This window comes from Sarcophilus harrisii, chromosome 1 (genome assembly GCF_902635505.1).
Source record: "Sarcophilus harrisii chromosome 1, mSarHar1.11, whole genome shotgun sequence".
NCBI lineage: Eukaryota > Metazoa > Chordata > Mammalia > Dasyuromorphia > Dasyuridae > Sarcophilus > Sarcophilus harrisii.
This window is the reverse complement of record NC_045426.1, coordinates 307,558,420-307,579,524: the sequence shown is the minus strand read 5'-3', so window position 1 is coordinate 307,579,524 and position 21,105 is coordinate 307,558,420. Positions and strand designations below refer to the sequence as shown.

Genomic DNA, 21,105 nt, shown 5'->3' with positions numbered 1-21,105 from the left:
CTGTACCTTCATCTTGGCAATATCTACTAAAAATGTTTATAGAAAAGAAAAGATGAATTTTTTAAAAAGAAAGAAAACTCAGAAAGATATAATACCTTCTGCTGAGAGGAAATGTGTTTTTGTTTATTCCATTATCAAATATGTTTAAAGCGTCTTTCAGTGCGGAAATCTGACTTCTGTAATCTCTGCAAGGTCAGTGAGACCTAAGATTATTAGTTGAGTAATGCAGATGTTTGTACAAAGAGCTTTAATGCATGCCTACTAAGATTGAGCTAGGTAAAGAAAGAGTATCTGGCATCTCCTTAGGATGAAAAATATCAATTTCATACTTAAAAGTTCTTTAGTTGATTCTGGAATTTCTTAAAGAAAACTCACTGTGCCTTAGATTAAAGAACTATGTACAGAGAGTATTTATTTTTAATATTCTGTTGTAAATGCAAGAACTAGAAAATCATTGAGCCCAATCTCATTTTACAGGTGAAAAATTTAATTCCCACAATTCCAATAAACTTGAATGAAAAGTGACGTCCAGAGAGAGACCTATGAAGACTGAATGTGGATCATAGTATTTTCACCTTTTTGTTGTTGCTGTTATTTGTTTTCTTATTTTTCCATTTTGATCAGATTCTTCTTCTACAGCATGACAAATGTGTTTAGAAGAATTGCACATGTTTAACCTATATCTGATTGTTTGCTATCTTAGGGAGATGTGAGGGAGGAAGTGATGGAGAAAAATTTGGGACACAAGGTTTTGCAAAGGTGACTGGTGAAAACTATCTTTGCTTGTATATTTAAAAAATAGCATACTATCAAAATTTCAAAATAAATAAAAAAATGTATATCAAGTTCCCTTCCCTACCCTATCCCTCCCCCCCCCAAAAAAAAAAGAAAAATTAAGTCCCAGAGATATTGATATGGTTAAAGTAGCTGAGTGGAATAGTGAGTAGAGGATCAGGCTTGAAGTCAGAAAGAAATGATTTCAAATCATTCCTGAAAACACTTCCTAGTTATATGACCCTGGAGATTCACTTAACCTCTCTCACCCTCAGTTTCTGTGTCTGTAAAATGGAAATAATAATAATCCCTACCTTATGTTGTGAGTTGATAATGTGTTTTGCAAACCTTAAAATTTTATTTAAATGGTAGATAACCTGTGTTTCCTTCCAACTAGAAGACAGCAATTTCATTTCTCTTGCAAGGTTACCCTTACTCATTTTCCCTGAATTTCACCCAGAAAAAAAAATCTCACTTGAGGGAATGGAGACACACAGAGATATAGTTGCCTCTAGTATAGCTATTTCCACTCACCTTTCCAGTAACTTATCTGCCACCTATGAACAAACCTACTCCTTAGAAATTACCTTCCCTCCAGTTCCCTGACCACCAATACAGAGGTCTCTCAGATGATCCAGAATGTTGTTCTCCCCCAAGGGACAACCATATCAGACTTGACTTCTGCAGGATACAGCTCATTTCCAGATGTTGAAGCTCATGGTCCTTCTGAATTTCCTTTGATTTTATTCTGGGGCAATCATTTAAACAAGTACACTTCAGCTTGGATATATAATACCATCTGTTTTAGTTCCACCTCCTGCAATGTAGAGAATTAAATTATGCCCCAAGTGGCCTAGTAAAGTTAATATGTCTCCCAAAATGCCTCACTCATTCCTACTTGTAGCTTGTAGCTTTCACACTAGAATAAAAATAATAGCTTGCATTCAGACAGTGCTTTCCACTTTTGATCCTCACAAGAACCCTGTAAGGGAAGCATTAAAAATAATGTTATACACTTAGGAAACTGAGTCTAAAAGAAGTTAAATGATTTAAATACTCAAGGTCACATGCAAATAAACCAAGTATCTGTGATTTCCTGAGTATGGTGAACTGTCAGTACAGGGAAATCCCTCTACCATATATATGGCAAATGGTCAGTGACTTAGTAGATAAGACTTAGGGAGATAATGTGAGGAATAAAAGTTAAATGACTTGCCCAAGATCACAGAGCTAATAAGTGTCAAAGGGAGAATATGAACCCAGGTCATCATGACTACCAATCAACATTCTATCCCCTACCTCCATGCTATCTCTCTGTTAAAGATCACACAGCTAATATACTGTAGACCCACATCTTCTTGGGTCACCAAGACACTTTTCCATTTTACCACAGAAGCATAGAAATTAAGTGTTTGGGGCCCATTTTCACCAAAAACAAGCCTGACACTATATTTTTACTTCACCAAGACTAATCTTAGTGTTCCTAGAACACATCATTCATTCTTCAAAGCCCAAATTATCCTACCTTCTCCACAGGGTCTTTCTCGGCAACTGTAGGTCATCTATCCATTCTCTGTGCTCCCATAACAATCTCCATTTTTGACTCCTAATTATACGCTAAAATAAAGGTTTTCTTTTAACATTAATATTCACCCTATGATCCTACATAATTTTAAATCATAAATTATCAATCTCTGAAGAGTTAAAGCTAAGAGTAAAAGGGTAATGGAAAGATACATAGTGGAACTGTGTAAACTGTGACATTACCTAGGGAAAAATATACAGAAAAAGCAGTATAAAGGATAAGATTGCTGTTTGACCAACATTAGTTTTTATTTGTTCTTTCTATGTGATTGACCTCAGGACAATCCTCCTGCTCTAGCAGTACCTACTTAAATTCAAGAGATTTAGAGAAAGGCCTCTAGCACAATGAGTTGACCCCTGTGGAGAATTTATTCTATGTCTTCAACAAGAGATATATGAGATCAAAATTCAAGGATGGATTTCAATCTGCACCATTGAAGTGTTTACCAGGGTTATACAGGTAAATATTTAACAATTTTCCAAGAGAGGAAAAAGTGATATGAACAAATACTTTCAGGTTTAACCTATATTATTAACTCTTTCTCTGTCACTTTTTAAAGTCTAGACAATAAAGGAAACAAAACAAAATCAAGCCATCATTTGCATTATTTATTGATTTCTGCGTAAATATTCACACTAGAAAATTTAGTTAAACTTGAAAGCCAGCTGAATCCTGCATACAACTGGGTAGAACTTTCCATAATGAAATCAAAAATCTACTTATGTATCAAAATAAGTAATATACTGTTTTGTACTGTTAATCATTTAAATCTTTGATGACCTGTGTCCATATATAGAGGGTAAGCTAATCAAGGATAAGTATTTTTCTTTATATAGGCACACCCTAAAGACTCCCCTAATATTATTTCTCAATAAATTTATGGACTCATTATACAAAGAGTAGTGATTTGGTTGCTAGCAGGAATTTAAAACAAAACAATCTACTTTACAGTAGAGGTGGCCATCTGGAACCATCAGATCTGGTCCAACCACATTTATATGATTACCATATAGGATAGGGATAGAATGTGGGTCAGATTAAAAGTTTCTCATTACCTCTACTCAACACAGCTCTTTTGAAGTTTTATTAATATGGAGTCCCTAAGATATTTTAAATCTAATAATAATGAAATCTAATAATCAGAAATATGATAAACTGAAAGAAATTTTCTAAAATTAATTATATAGAGTATTTGAGCATGTAATGTGATTCCAACAAGAAAAGAAGTTTTAAAAACAAACTTTAAAATTCCTAAATATTTTTTCCTAATAGGATTTATGTGGCTGGATAGGGTATGTATCACAAAAGCATTAAAGATAGACCTAGAATTATGAATCTAAGGAGGTGGTAGGCTCTTCAGAAAAGTAAAAAATCTGCAGATGGCAGAAGAAAGATATTCACAAGTCCAGCAACAGGGAAGTAAATTTCAGCAATTTATCAGCAGAGATAAGTGCGTCCGAAAGAACAATAAACCCAATGCCTCTGAGCAGAAAAAAGCAGCTCACCCAAATGACATCATCAGAAGACACTTAAGACTGCAGCATCAGAGGAATAATTGTCCTGAGCAGGTCTTCACTCCACATGTGCCCCTTCCTACTTTTTCTTTGCTTATGTCCCCTTCCCCATAGATAATATGGTAGCCTTAAAAGAGTATATGCCTAAATGTAGAAAAGAATTCTTTCTTCTCACTTCCATAGCTTGCTTTGAAGCCATGTGTCTTCTGGATATATAGTAAAAGAAATGTATCAATGGGGATTCATAATCTAAGTTTTTGAGTTGAGACTGACTCATATCTACAATTTACCCCAAGACTAGGATAGCCTTCAGAGGATCTTACTTATAAGGAGAACCACATGTGCTAAATCATGATAATTAAATCTTTCCAAAGTTGTTCTATAATAATTTTATATCATTATCAACAATGATAATTTATCTTAGCCAATCTTTTATTTATAGTATTCCTTCCATGAAACATACTGACACCTATACTGTCATTCCACCTTATATGATATTTCACAAAACCAACTGTATTTTACAGTATATTAAACTGTATGTTGTTGGGTTGGTTTTTTTTCCATTTCTGACAATGAGTAGCATTATAGCAAGCACAAAATCGGGTAGTAAAGGGCAGGAAAAAAATGGCAAAGAAAAGGCAGGGATTTACCTGTGCTCTCCCAAATTCCCTTCCAAGCAACTTTAAATAATGCTTCAAAAAAATTACAAAATGACAGAACACACAAAAGAATAAAGTGAAACAATATTCCAGTTCAAGATAACTTAGAAAGTCAACAATAAAAGTCTGTCAAATAGGGGTAAGAGAAAAGCATAATCCAGCAGCAGGCTTTGGAGACAACTGAATCAATTGTAATAATGGCTTGCTGTGCTCTCAGTCTACAGACTGTAAAGGAGTCAGAAAACTGGTCAGAAGGGAATACAAAGGTCCCTTTGCTGGTACTTGATGGAAGGCTCTGATGCATTGCCCATATGCCATTGTAGTTCCAAGTAAAGGAGAAGCACCAGCACACCAGAGCTTGCAATCACAGGGGAGTAAGGATCCTGGTCACTGTACAGGACAAAAAAGAGTGCTTGTGGTCACTCCTAAACTAGAGCACAGACCAAGAGAATGGTAAACATATCTCTCTGTAGATCATTCCACCTTGGAAAAACCAAAAACTTATAAACCCCTCAGAACTAGCTCTGAAAACAATTAAAAAAACTGAAACTTAGAACAGTACCCCATCCATACCAGGAATGGATCACAATTTTAACACAAAAAGTCAGAAAATAAGCTAGATAGTGTCTCTACTGAGTCTATATCCCAAAGAGATCATAAAAGAGGGAAAGGGACTTACATGTGCTAAAAATGTTTGTAGCAGCTCTTTTTATAGTGGCAAGGAACTGGAAATTATGTGGATGTCCTTCAGTTGGGGAATGGCTGAATACGATATGGTATATGAATGTAATGGAATATTATTTTTGTATGAGAAATGATGAGCAGGCTGATTTCAGAAAAGTTTGGAAAAATTTACATAAACTGATACTGAGTGAAGTGAGCAGAATCAAGAAAACATTGTACACAGAAACAAGATTATATGATGATCAGTTGTGATGGATGTGCTCTTTTCAACAATGAGATGATTCAGGCCAATTCCAATAGACTTGGGATGAAGAGAGCCATCTTCACCCAGAGAGAGGACTATGGAGACTGAATGTGGATCAAAGCATTTATTTTCATCATTTTTATTTTTATTTGATTTTTTTTCTTTCTCATAGTTTTTTTTTTCCGTTTTGACCTGATTTTTCTTTCACAGCACAACAATATGGAAATATGTTTAAAGACTTGCACATGTTTAACCAATATATGATTTCTTGCTATCTTGAAGAGGGGAGAGAAGAGAAGGAAGAGAGAAAAATGGAACATGAGGTTTTGCAGAGGTGTATGTTGAACACTATCTTCCTCATGTTTTGGGGGGCAGGGGGAGGGGGGATAGGCTAGAAAAGTGAGGAAACAGTAATAAAAAAGAAACAGACCACAGAAAGCTTCTATGGGCAGAGAGAATTCTGGGAAGATGGCAGAGATCAAACAATCCCAAATTCTCCAGAATTCCCCCACAAAGAAGAAAAAGTTGCACCTCAGAGCAAAGTAATTAGAGCAATTAAAAACAAATAAGTGTGAACTCTTATTTGCATGCAGAATGATCTACATGAAGTGTTAACACCTTCAAGCTAGTTCCACTCTAAAAAAAAAAAAAAAAAAAGCAAGCCAGATCGCCCTGGAACTATCTGGATTCAAAGATAGTCTCAGGCCCAGCCACAGTAACTTTCACCTCCAATACAAAGTAGGGAATAAGATGTCTGGGTCAGCAAAGATTAAGCAAACCTCTGCTGATGAGGAACATCAGACCCAGGAGTGTGCAGCCCTGAGAGATAAGAAGTGAGCACACACTTGCCTGAGTACAGAAGCAGTGGAGCAGGGAAGCTCTCTGCTGCTGGCGCGAATTTATATTTTTTTATATATGCTCTTTTGAAATGGAAATTTATTGTTGCATATTTTGAAGCCTCCCTGATGTTTTGCTGTGCACATGACAATGTTTTCTTTTTCTTTTTTCTAATTCCATATTTAAGTTTTAAATAAATAAATAAAGACTTGATCTCTCTTTCTAGCTAGTTGACTTTCTTTTCATAATCTTATTTTTCTTGGAATCTTCTTTTTTTATATTTTAGTTTTTCCTCAATCTCTTTCATTTGATTTTTAAAGTTTTTTTTGGGTTCTTCTATGAATTCTTTTTTGGTCAGGTTACTATTTAACATTACTTACTCTTTGGGGTAGAAGAATTTTTTTTAACTTCCTTATCCCCTTCTGAGATGAACCCTAGTCTCCCCTATTCCCATACAGCTTTCTGTGGTTGGGTTATATTGATGACTGCCCATCCTTGCCTTGCCTCCTTATAAGTTTTCTTTCATTCTCTGCTATATGCTTTTTATTTTATCCTTTCATTTCCCACCCCCTTCCATCTCCTCCAAGCATGGGATATATATATATATATATATATGTTATATATGTGTGTACAAATACACATATATGTATATACATATACACACATACATGCATACAAATATATGTGCACATATACATATACATATTTACACATTTATACATATATTAATATGGCTGACAATGCCATATAGTTCTCTCTTGATTGAATCTTTAAGTTTGACTTTGAGATCACTGATTACTACTCCAACTTTTTTTTCTAATAAATTATACTTCTGATCATTATTATTATGTTTCTGTATACCTCTTGTTTCCTATTCCTTCTAACTCTTCTACTTCTACTCTTTAACTTACCTTTCTATTACCTAATCTCCCCAACCATGGTTCCCTTTCTTATCTGCTCTCCATACCTTTCCCTTCTCTCTTTATCCCTTTCCCATTAATCTACCTCCTGACAAAAACCTATACACCCTTCTAAATCCCACCTCATCCTATTCACTCCCTCCTTTCTTGTGACATATATATATGGATGGATGTCTTGTTTCCTAGTTAACTCATTCCTGATGTAAGTTTTCAGAATTGCCAACTTTCCTCCCCCATCTAATTCCTCTGTGTCAGTTTTTCCTCTACCTCTTCCTCATTCATATAACATAATTGCTATTTTACCTTTTCATAAATAGTTTTACTTTTTAGAGCAACATCATGCTCATCTCTACTCCAATCTTTCTTTTGGACTACCCAATTACTAATGTCAGTTTTAGACATATGGTTTGCATTTCTGAGAATAAAACATAAACAGTTCATTTTTTTAAGTCCCTTGAAATTAGTTTTTGATGTTCGATCTTATATGATAAATTTTCTTTTGAGTTTAGTTTTGATTGAGACAAAATCCTGAAAATCTGTAAGTTGTCTGAATGTTCATTTTTTTCATTCAACATTATACTTAATTTTGCTGGATATAATATTTTTGACCACAAATTTAGTTCTTTTGATTGTCAATATATAATATTGCAGAACTTGCAATCTTTTATTGTAGTTGCTAATAAATCCTGTAGACCTCTAATTGTAACTCCAGCATACTTGAATTATTTTATTTTTTGTTTGTTTCTTGTAAAATTTTATCTTTGATCAGGAGGTTTCAAAATGTAACCATAATGTTCCTATATGTTTTCCTCATAATATCTCTTTGAGGTTATGATTGATGGAATTTTCCTATTTTACTTTGCCGTCTTGTTCTATCACTTCAGGTCAATTTTCTTTGATTATTTCTTGTAATTATATCAATGTTCTTTTTTGTCACAACTTTCAAATAGTCCAAAATTCTTATGTTTTATCTTCTTGATCTGTTCTCCAGTTCAATTATTTTTCTTAATGTTCCACATTCTCTTCTATTTTTTTTTTCGGTTATTTCTTAGTCTCTTATAGTTTCATTGGCTATCCTTTGCTCAGTTATAATTTTCAAAGAATGATTTTCTTCTTTAAGACTCTTGATCTCCTTTTCTAGTTGGTTGAGAAATCCACTCTTAAGAAAGAAAATGAATCCTTGAAAATTTAAATATAATAATACAAAAAAACAACTAAAGAAAAAATGTCCTGAAGTGTTAGAACAAGTGGGAAAAGTAGAAATAGGAAAAATCTATCAAGCTCAACCTGAAAGAGATCCTGTGAGGAAAATGTAAGGGAAAATCATTGCTAAATCCCAAATCCCCAGATCAAAGAAAAAATATTATGAGAACAAGAAAAAAAATTCAAATACAAAGGAGCATACAAGGCCTAGCAACAGCTACATTAAAAGAACACAAGTCTTTGAACACTATATAATGACAATCAAAAGAACTAGGGTTATAGCCAGAAATAGCATATTTAGTAAAATTAAGCATAATCCTAAATGGAAAAAAAAATAGACATTCAATGAATTGCCAGACTTTCAGAATTTTGATGCAAAAAAAAAAAACATGAACTAAATAGAAAAATTGACATATCAGATCCAAGAGAAAGGTAAGCATCAAAGACTAATTTCAAGGGACTAAAAAAGGAGAAACTTTATGTTTTATACTTGAAAGTATAAACCATATATTTGTGAGTGTTGTTAATAATTGGGTAGTACAAAAGAAAGATTGGAGAAGAGTTGAGTACGATATGATTCTAAAAGATCAAAGCCATGTAGAAAAATGTAAAAAGGATAATTATGTTGTACAAATTAGGTGTGAGAGCAATAACAGACACAGAGGAATTAGATGGGGGAGGAGGACTGGTAGTTCTGGAATCCTACTCACAGCAAGAAAAGATTAAAGAGGAAAAAATACATGTGTGTGTGTATGTGTGTGTGTGTGTGTGTAGATATGTGTGTATGTATGCATAAAATTCTTCTAAATTTATATGAAATATGAGGGAGACAGGGATAAGATGGGTGGGGTATAAAAGTTAGTATAGATTAATGAGATTGGAATAAAGAGGGAGGAAAAGAGTGAGGGAGAAGAAAAGGGAGGAAATCTTGGTTGGGGTAGAAGAGTATGTTAAGTAACAGCATAGCAAGTAAAGCAGAGGAGTTCAAATCCAACCTCAGAAACTTACTAGTTTTGTGACTAGCCAATTTATTTAGTCTCATACACTCCATTTTTCCATCTGTAAAATATGAATAATAATAGCAGCTGCCTGACATGGTTGTTGTTAGGATAAAATAATACTTGTAAGTGCTTTGCAAATCTTAGAGCAATGTATTAATGCTAACTCTTATTGTTATTGATTGAAATGATTATCAATCAATCATTGATTGAGAATCAAATATTTGATCTCAAAATGTTTTTATAATATATAAAGCACTATGCAAATGTCAGGTATTATTATTAATTATTTAAAACAAGTATTGTTTTTTAGATGCTATCCTTTGCATTATTTCAAGAGAAAAAAAAATAAATCTAAAGAGGACATATTCCCTCTCCACCAAGTAACTTATGCATATGTGATATTTAGACTCTCTTCTGAGCTTTGAGACTTGTACAATTATATATCCAAATCCCATTTCCATTCATGGCTACTACCACACTATTATTTAAGATGCCATTTTGAGGCAATTTGGTGAACATATTTTAATTTTCTGAATCAAAGCAAACTACTTAATCATAGTCTCTGCCATTGCTAGGACAGTGAACAGTAGATCTATAAGGCAGTAAAACTCTTTTCTTTGGGTATATCTAAAGTCAATCTCATATCTTACTGCTACATCCTCTACCTAAATTCAGAGATTGGAGTTATAGCTCAGCCATGTCTAATGTTGTGAGAGCTTGGACAAATTGCTTGGCAACAACAAAATATCAGAGCTGAAAGGGACCTTAGAATTCTGGCTCTATGAGATTATGTAAAATCATTTTATTTTTCTAAGCCTCAATTTCCTCATCTCTAAAATAAAGTAGTAGGTTGAATGATCTCTAAGGTGCTTTCCAACTCAAAAGTTTAGAATCTCATATTTCTATTAAATTATGTATTTGAAGTCATTTATTTTACAGGTGAGGAAACTGAGACTTAGAGGGTGACTTGGTAAAGGTCATACAGTTAATTAGTGATGGAGCTAAGTCTAGAACCTAGTTTTCTTTATTCCTAATAACATTCCTTAATTCCTAATAGGATTTTTTTCAACTCCATCACACTTCCTCCTGTTAGAGTAAAATCTATTGCCTATCAGTCAAATCTACCACCTATTACAAATAACCCAAATAAACAAATCTTATCCTTTCTTGTCCTTCCCTCTCCCCACCTGAAAAAGTGTAAGTTTTTTTAGGGGAAGTTTATAAATTTGCCTATTTAAAAACTGGCAACTCTTCATCAGTGAACTGTGACATAAAGACTTAAGCAATTTCACTCAGTCAGTGTCATCTCTCTCTAGAGCCAGAACAAAACTTAAGTCTGATCTCCATTAGATGTTGTGTCATCAATAAAACAAGAACAATAAGAACTGCCCTGCCTACTTCATAGGATTATTAATAGGATCAAATATGAAAACAAAAGTTAAAAGTATTAAGCACTATTAAATTTAAAACAGTTTTTTAAATGTTCCAGATTGGTGATTTCTTTGTTGTAGAGAAAGCTTCATTATAAAGCAGATTTGCAACTGTTCTGCAACTTAAAGTCTTAAAGAGTTGTTTGGGACACTAAGAAGTTAAATGGTCTAGAGTTCATCAAAAGCAGGATTTAAATCCAGATCTTCATCCATACCACATTTTTTTTTCTTATCTAGAAAGAAATATCACTACATATATCATTATGATTTTGTTATTGTTCAGTCATTTCGGTCATGTATGATGCTTTGTGATGCTATTTGGAGTTTTTGTGGCAAAGAAATTGAGTAGTTTGCCATTTCCTTCTCCAGCTCATTGTATGGATGAGGATGCTTTGCACAGGATCACATAGCCAGGGTCTGAGGCCAGATTTGAGCTCAGAAAGATGATCTTCCTGACTTCAAGTTTGGTGCTCTATCCACTATACTACCTAACTGTCCCATATTGCTATGATAATCATCCAGAATTCAGATGTTCTTAAGTTGGGTCCAGGAACCTGATTTAAATATGTATACAGATATATATATATACATATATGTGTGTATTATATAGAGATATAAAATATATGTTATAACAATTTCAATATAGTTTCCTTTATAATATATATTTCATATTTTTAAATTTCATTTTAAACACATTAAAGAATCATTGTAAAGGAGTTCATAGGTTTCACCATGGATTTAAAAGGTTAAAAATCATTGTTCTGAATATAAATCTAATTCTCAAGATTACACAGAAGTGTGTTGGTTTGCAAACATGTTGTTTAGTCATGTCTGACTCTTTATGACTACATGGACCATAGTAAACGAGGCCCTTCTATCCTCCATTATCTTGAAATCTGTCCAAGTTCTACCATCTACCATATTATTTTCCTTTTACCTTCAATCTTTACCAACCTCAGGATCTTTTCCAATGAGTCCCACTTATTCATTATGTGGCCAAAGTATTTAAGCATCAGCTTTAGTATTTGACATTCCAGAAAATAGTCTGAATTAATTTCTTTAGATACTGGTGGATTTGATCTCTTTGCCATCCAAGGGATTCTCAAAAGTTTTCTCTAGTACTATAATTCAAAATTGTTGATTCTGTAATACTTAGATTTCCTTATGTCTAATTCTCATAGCCAAACATTGATGTTCAAAAAACCATAGCTTTCACTATACAGACCTTTGTCAGCAAGGTGACGCTTCAGCTTTTTAGTATGCTGTCCAGATTTGCCATTTTTCCTTTCAAGGAGCAAGTATATTTTAATTTCATAGATTCAGTTGCCACCTACTATAATTTTTGAGCCCAAGAATATAAAATCTGACACTGTTTCTATTTCTTCTTCAATTTGCTGGGAAGTGATGGAACCAGTTATCAATATCTTAGTTTTTTATATGTTAAGCTTCAAACCAGTTTTTAGACTAGTCTCTTTCTTTTAATCAAGAAGCTTCTTAATTCTTCCTTTGCAAACATATTTAAAAGGAAAAGCATATGGGATTCAAAAAATGAGTGACATAAAGGGGTAACTTGTGCCTGGAAGAGACATTGTCTATTCATCAATTGACCAGTGCTAGCCAATTACTTAGAGGCAAATATAGTAACTAATCATTAGTAATTTGGGGACATAAAAAAAAAGTAATAGCATCATAAAATTAAAACTAGAAGAGGCCTTAGAAGAGACCATTTAATATAATCACCTCCATATTATTTTACAGTTAAAAAAATGAGGTCCCAGAGAGATCAAATCACTTACCAAAAAAAAAGTCCTACCAAAAGGTAGCAAGTAGTTAAGTTGGAATATGAATCAGTTCCTCCGATTCAGAAAACAACATGCTTTCTACCATATCATGTGGCCTCTCAGCTTTTCTCTTCATCTCTTATATTGCCTCTATGAATGCAGACAGTAGACAATCTATCAATTGGATCTAAAATACTGAGTAGGTTCTGCCTGAGAGTGTATATACATGCCTTCCCAAAAGGTGCCCTTTTTAAAGCAAAGATTCCACTGAAGTGTGAGTTTTATATTTACTTTACATATATTTTGCATATATTGAATCATAGCTAATGTTTATATAGCATCTAAAAGTTTACAAGGAGCTTGACAACAATCCTAATGGGAAGCTTCTTTGATTATTGTTATCTCCATTATGAAGATGAGAAAACTGAATCTACAAGCTAAATTCTTTGCCCAGTCACATAGCTAGTAAATGTCTGAGGGTAGGATTCAAACTCAGGCCATCTTGACCCCAAATCCAGTATTCTGTGTATTGAGCCCCCTAACTGCCTACCAATGCCTTTATTTTATGCGTGTGTGTGTGTGTGTGTGTGTGTGTGTGTGTGTGTGTAATTTTTCTGCCAAAGAATGTAAACTCTTTGAGGGCAGAAACTATTTCATTTTCATTTTAGCATCATCAGACCCTAGTAAAGCATCTGGAGCATAGTAGGTATTTAATAAATGTTTGTCAAATCATTAATTAGTTGACTATTGACTCTACAGAAAGAGATTAGAAATCTTTCTTGGCAATAATAATAATAATAATAATAGCTAATTGGCATTTTAATAGGTTGTTGCAAAAGTCTTAGAACCATTTCAAGTTTAAAAGTTTTGGGATATTTTCCATGTGATTGAAAGTTTATGAAGGATTTCATATGTTATCACTTTTGCTCGGAGTTTCTACCTCTCAACATGTCATATCAAAATTTCACTCTTATATCCCAAGACAATTGGATGAGCATTCAGTGAATTCTTTCATCTTCCCAGTCAGCAGTAATTCCATCTTCCATTCCACCTACTATAAGTGCTCAAGGCTAATTTGAAAAATGATCAAAAGACAAATGTTAACTCTAGATGGCCATTTTCCCACACAGAAACTTCTTCTTAAACCAAGACAAAAAAACTTTACCTCTCCCTCCAGCCATAATTTAAATGAAGATAGTATAGTGAATACCTTTCCCATTCCTATTGAGTACTGTTTTAATAAACAGGCTGTTTTAATAAAATTAAGTTATTAAGATAGACAAGATAAGGCATAGCAACTCATTATTTGCCATTACATTTCAGTAGCTTACTTGTACATTGCACAGCAGTAGATTACTTACTGATGTATTCTCTAAAGTGAAAAGAGGAAGGTTCATAGAGCTTCTCTCTCACTATGACATTAGAAGGCTGAAAAGTGATGATAATTTCTGGTAATGTCTATTCCTCTTCTTTCTGATTTGTTTAGCTTCATAGAAAAGTCAGGGATCTAAAAATATTCCTAGTATTCAAAAGAGACAATTCTGAAATAGTGAAAGAGTTTTAAGTCAAATTTTATAACTTTTCTTTTGAGAAATGAAATTGTAGGAAAGCTTTCTCTGAGATGAGAAATAGAATAGATTTGAAGAAACAATCTGCTCCTGCCCTCAGATAAGTCATAAAATTTTTAGCTAATCTTAAAGAAACCTCTTGACTGAGTCTCATTTTTCAAAAACAGAACAGTATGTGAAATTTTGATATATTCTCCCTTCTGAAGAAATGCTGATCCTCAACCTTATTATTCTTTAACCAAGATGTCAAGAAAGTAATAATGAACTGACAAGCCTGTATTGACAAGGGCAAAGCCCAAGAAGAGTAGTTCTCTCTCATCACCTAACAATGTAAAAATTGTTCTCTACATCAGATATTACTGAACTGCAGAGGATAACCCCTGTCAATCAACCAACAAGCATTTATTGTCAGGCATTTCATCCTGCCTCAGTTTTCAGCAATGTTGTTAGATGCCTTCATCGAGGGCAAAAACAGCATCAAGGTCAGCTTAATTATAAATTATTTTAACTTGAAAAAATTATAAGCCAAGAATAAAGTAAAGGGAGAACCAATGCATGATTTTTTATTTTTTGATGATTGTGCATTCAGTGAAATCTCTGAGGCTAAGATGCAACAAAGTATGAATGATTCTCTGCTGTGTATGCTAATTTTAGCCTCATGACACTAAGAAAACAAGCACCATATTTTCCATATGTGGAACCATCAATTACAGCAAATGAGAAATTTTGAATACTTACCTTGGTAGTATACTTTCTGGGTATTTACACACTGGTAATGAGATTAATGTACCATGTTTGGGAGGCTTTGAGGGAAAATGTGGGAAAGAAGAGTTATTAGACTGTCTACCAAACTGAAGGTCTAAAGAGTCAGTATGTTGACCTCATTGTCGTATGTCTATGAAAGCTGAACAGTCTACCAGCACCATGCCAGAACATTAAACCATTTTCATTTGAATTTCTTTAGAAAGATTCTGAAAATTACCTGGTAAGATAAGGCACCAGACACTAAAGTCCTTTCTCCAGCTGAATTGCCAAGATTTTTCAAGCTCTACTGCAGAAAATGCAACTCTGGTGATCTGGCTAAATTGTTCAAATGTCAATGTACATTTGCTTAAGAGACTATTTTATACAGAATGCACACAAGGCAATCATTCACATGGAGGACAGAAGAAGCAATACATGGAAACTCTCAAGTTCTCTCTGGAAAACTTGGTATCGGTGTGAGATATGGGAGACACTGGCACAGGACCATCCAGCATGATGTACCTACATCAAAAGGGGCTGTGCTCTATGATCAAAACAGAATTGCAATAGCTCAAAAATGTGAGATATACAAGTTTAGAGACATCTCTACTCCAAATGTTCATATGGACTATTGTACCTACCCTGGGATACACCTTTGAGTTTGTATTGATTTGATCAGACACTTGAATCAACATAGTTATGTCAATTTGGTCCTTCTCAAGAACAAAGGACACAACCAACTAGATGAATATATCATTTTCTTTAATTCGGTTTAACAAATATTTAATGTGCCTACTCGGTACAAAGGAGAGACAGCATGGCACAGAGGATAAGGATCTAGCTTCAGAGTCAGAAAGACAAGTTCAGATACTGCCTCTAACATAATCCTGGTTGTGTAAACCTGGACAAGTAATATAATTTCTCAGTGTCCCCAAGAAAAATGTTGATTTGCATTAGCAGATGGAATTTTTTATCAGGAGTTCCTTATACTAGTGAAATCAACATTAGTCTCATCTCATTAGAACTGAAGTTTCTTGTGAATAGAAATTGTTTTATTCATTATCATTGTCTCTCCAGTACCTCTTACATAGTATTCACTTAAATTCTAGGAGGCTACAGAGATAGCATGAAGTTTGTAAAGATAATAATGTTGCTTTTCAAAGGCAGGAACAATGTCATCACACAAAGTATCTGGCATAATGCCAGAAATAAAGTAAGCAGTCAACAATTATTTGTACAAAACTTCCTATGTTACCAGATGGACTTCTAGTCAATATTTCCTGAAAGCAAAAGATTAGAAAAATCTAGACTATACTTCAAGAAATCATAAATGAAAACTGTCTAAATCTATTAGAATTCAGAGGGCAAGCTGAAAACAGATGTGATTCAATGCTCACCACTAAAATAAAAGATGTAGTCAAAATATAGAGCTTTCACATTAAAGAAAAAAAAAGTCAAATATCTAGAAACAAACTGTTCAGGTTCCAGGAAACCACAATCAGGATCACGCAAGATCTGAAAACTTCCATTCAAAACAAGAGAAAGGGCAGCTAGGTGGTGCAATGGATAGCACACCCACTCTAGAGTCAGAAGGACCTGAGTTCAAATCCAGTATCAGATACTTAATACTTACTAGTGTGATCCTGACCAAGTCACTTAATTCCAGTTGCCTAGGGGAGGGGGGAAAAAAACACACACACATACATACATACACACACACACACACACACACACATACACACACACACACAGAAGAAATCTTGGAATGCAATCTTACAAAATACAAACTATATAGATTTGCAACCAATAATAAGATTCAACAAAGCTGAGTTTATTTGGGGGTAGGGGGAGACAGGAAATGGATTTTTTAATGGAATATAGAACTTTTAATAGATACTGGTATATATGAAGCTGAGTAAGAACTTTAAAATACAAACAGAAGAATTCAAATAAATTTAGGAAGCCAAATAAATTTGAAGTGGAAGGGGCTATATAATGATACAGTGCTAACATTCTAATAATATCATTATTAATTAGTAATAAAATTAATTAATATGTTATATTATACTACTACTACTAAAGTATCATTTCATAATCTTTTTTACCGAGGACTTTTGAGGAAGTTAAATAAGAAAAAAAGAGCTTGTAGAGTGAACTCTTCCTCTACTGATGGTTTAAGAGAAGATCAATAAACAAAAGGAAAGCACTGGGTGGAAGGAAGGAAGAAAGGGGCAAAACTTGCTATTTCTCATAACAAAAATGAGAAAAGTTATACAAACATGAAGAAAGTAAGAAGAGAGGAGACATTACATGAACTTCACTCTTATATGAAATGAAAAAAGGAGAATTGATCATACACACACAAAAATTTGATATAGAAATACATCAAACTGAGTAGGAAAATAAGAGAGATGGGAAGATGTAAAGAAAGAGGATATTATCAGGGAGAGAATGGTCACAAGCAAAACAAGCTTTTTAGTTCTTGAAAGGAAACTAAAAAAGAGGGAATCAAAGAACAAGAATTAAGGAGATATACATCAACTGAGAAATGGCTGAACAAACTTTGGTATATGGATATAATGGAATATGATTGTCCAGTGGAAAGTGATGAAAGAGAAAAATGCAGAGAACCCTAAGTAGTATGAACAAATACAGAATGAAATGAGTAAAAAGGAAGAAAATAATTAAAACAAGGACAACAATATAGTAGGGGAGGAAGAAGCCTTTGAAAGATTTAAGAATAGTATCAATTCAATGACCAATCATTTCCAGAGGATTTATAATGAAACATTTTACCTACATCCTGATAAAGATGACAGACTCATGGTTTGAAAGAGACATACATTTTTGGGGCATGGTCACTGTTCAAACTTGTTTTGCTTGACAATGCTTTTTTCATAAGAATTTCTTTTAAATTACTCTCAGCTTTTTAAAGGGGAGGAGAACAGAATAGTGATATTGATGTCCAAAAATTTTAAATACAAAAAGAAAATAGAAGGAAATTCATAAGGAAACACAGATAAAAAAGACAGAATTAAAAGTAACATGTGGAATTTCTAATATGCTTTTTATTAAAAACAATATGAAACAGATTTGTGGCATCATGGACCATCGTTTTTTGTGTTCCACTGTATATATGGAAATGTTCCTTGAGCAAGGTGTATAAGTTCAAGAAAAAAAAAAGTAATAATAAGGGTCCTCAGATTCCTGGATTGAACTCATGTGCTATCATCATTCTCAGGGGAGCTAACAGCCCCTTCCTTTCTATTATGTACAATCATTTCTTCTCTATCTAGCCCCAAGCAGATGAATATCTTTCTTATCCTTGTAGAACATCATACTTATTCTATTCATTTTATCCCAGGATGCTTGACAGTTCATTCCCCTGTGGAACAGCACTTGACTTGTTATTTTGTGACTAAAAGTCTACAGAGGTCTGGATGAAGCAAACCCTTTCAGTGCCCCAGTTTCCTCTTTTATGAAATAATATATTCTTAATTATATAATGGTAGGGAGACTTCTCCATGGTCCTGCCCTGTAGGCATAATATCAATATAAATTAAAAAGAAAAGCAACAAGGTAGTAATTGGAAGCACTGTAGGCCAGTGTAAGACAACTAGATAATATAGAAGATAGAATACCAGGCCTAGAGTCAAAAAAGACCTGAGTTCGAATTCAGCCTAAGATGCTTACTTCCATGTGACCTTGGGCAAGTGACTTAACATGTTTGTCTCAGTTTCCTCATCTGTAAAATGGAGATAATAATAGCACCTATCTCCAGGATTATTATGGGGATTCAATGAAATAATAATGGTAAAGTACTTGGCAAATAGTAAGCACAACAAAAATGTTAACTATTATTATTATTAATTAATAGAACTGAATCCTATCATTTCCCTGTAACTTGCAGTATAACCATAAGCAAGTTCACTACCTTATAAGGGGTTTAGTATAAGATCTTTTCAACTCTAAAAGTCTGAATTTCTAGTGTGGATCCTACAGCATTTTTAGTAGACAAATCATTTTTCTTTGATGATACAAACTTCTTTCTCCAAGACTGGCAGACAGATTTTGAGTTTGGGGATTACCTAGGCTCCTCTGGCACTTAGTCCCCCACTCATCTCCAGTATTTTATACCCATTTCAGCTAGAAAGAAGAAGGTGTGAGGGACAGTGTGCATTTATAATACTTTCAATAGATCAAAGGTATGATTTGTGGAAACTTTGACTCATATTTTAAAGGACCCCATGCCAAGGCTAGGATCTTTCTCCCACTACACGCAGAAACCTACTTGCTTCCATCAATGGGAGCAAGTATAAGTTAGTGGGGACTAGAGAAGGCCCTAAAGTACTTGTATCTCTAACTTGAAAAATGTTTCACCCACCAAACCGCCTCCAAGATGCTTGTAGAACTTCCCATCCAAACCACAATCCCTAGAGTAAGACACTCACTGAGAAGCTGACGGTCTGAGTCCGAGACTGTCACGTTCTCCTGCCAGAAGGGGTTCATCAGGGGTGTGCACTTGCTTTGGACTATTGGTGGAGGGAAGGTAGAAAGAATGTAACAAGATAAGTCAAACTGTTCAGTGCATGTGCAAACTGGAGGTTTCAACCAACTAATTAAAGAGGGAGAGGAGCAACAGGAATCTCCCAATTGCATGCATTTACACAGACATACACACACGTGTCCTTCAGCAGAAAGTTCCCTTAAATCAGAAGACAGAGACGCTAGGATTTCCTGCCTAGGACTCTCTTCCCTAAACTCACTTTTCTCTATCAACAGCCCCCCAGAACTTTCCCTCCCCCAAATTTACTCTCATCTGTAAATTCCCTTAGGAGTTCTGAGTTTGGGTCTTTGCTGTGAAATCTCTGAACTAACAGCTCTAGGAAGTTTTTAAATCAGAGCTCTAGAAAAAACCTGAGCATCTGGCTGGAGGACTGAGTAGAATAGAGACAAGAAGATATAGATGGAGGTAAGAATCTACCTTCCGGGGAAGAAATGAAAAGGGGCCCGGAGATGGCAATGCAAAGATAAATAGGGAAGGGGATGCCAGGGTCCTGCAGGAGAGATTGGGGGGGTGGGGGTGGAAAGCTGTCTCAGGAGCAGAGGGAAAGTGGGTGGAGAGCCCGGACCACAGGGACAATATTTCCCCAAACTTGTTACACACACACACACACACACACACACACACACACACACACACACACACCTCCCTTACCCCGGCAGGTCCTCCAAAGACCAGAGTGCGAGCTGAGAGGCTCGGGTTGGCTTTGATTGAGGCCGCCGGCATTGCCACCACCTGGATATCGGGCTCCGCCAGCACCCGGGCCCCCCGGGCCGCGCTGCTCCAGCCGGGCAGTGTCGATGATGTACCAAAAGTCTGTGCCAATGGCAGCCGCCAAGAGGACAAAGCTAAGCGCCCCCGATAGCGCCGCAATCCCGGCTAGGACACCTAGACGCACCCGCATCCTGCACCGGACCCAAGTCCACCTCCTGCCAGGCAGTATTCGAAAGCCGGAGCCGCAGCAGTAGAAGCGGGAGAAGTCACGCTCACCCAAGGAGAGCCTCAGTCCAGTGCTAACTAAGCCTGCACGCCTCCTTCCTCCACCCTCTCACTCTAACTCCTTCTCTCCACCCTCTGCTCTTAGCTCCACCCTACTCTCCACACCTCCTTCCCAACCCTTCTCCTCTAGAGCCCTCTCCCTTTCCTTCCTTACTTCTCTCCTTGGTCCTGAATTTAAGTCCTATCTCTTATTTCATTCACCCTACAGGTCTTCTCTCCAGGCTGCCTGACTCCTCCCCCCTTTTCCTTCCTTTCAGTCTCAGACCATGTGGCCCAATGTAGGACCGCTTGCAGAGGTGGGAATCGTCCCACAATCTGCCTGGAGAGAACCTGAGAGGGTTTGGAGCTGGCGAAAAGTCAGGGCAAAGCACAAATCGCAGGTCCTAAAATCTGCTGGGCTTTCCAAGTTTAAAAAAAAAAAATCAAGAGGAGCAAAATGAAAGGACTAGATCGTGATTATCCCTTCCTTCCACATGCAGAAATACCTCCCTAGTACATAGAATCAAAGTGATAGGAAGAACTGTTTGTCTGATCCAGATCAGTATTCCCCCTACAAAATCCTCAACTTCAGTATCACCTCCTAAAAAAGAGAACCTTC

General features: G+C 35.3%; 1 protein-coding gene across 1 annotated transcript in view; it reads right to left on the bottom strand.

Moving 5' to 3' along the window:
* Window positions 1-20,691, bottom strand: part of TMEM114 (transmembrane protein 114) — a 49,472-nt gene extending 28,781 nt beyond the window's left edge. The window contains exons 1-2 of the mRNA XM_003761718.2: window positions 20,163-20,691; window positions 19,396-19,476 (exon numbers count right to left, since the gene is read on the bottom strand). Coding sequence (XP_003761766.1) covers window positions 19,396-19,476; window positions 20,163-20,412 — 331 coding nt within the window. The 5' untranslated portion in view covers window positions 20,413-20,691. The remainder of the gene's footprint in view (window positions 1-19,395; window positions 19,477-20,162) is intronic.
* Between the last annotated feature and the right edge of the window lie 414 nt (window positions 20,692-21,105).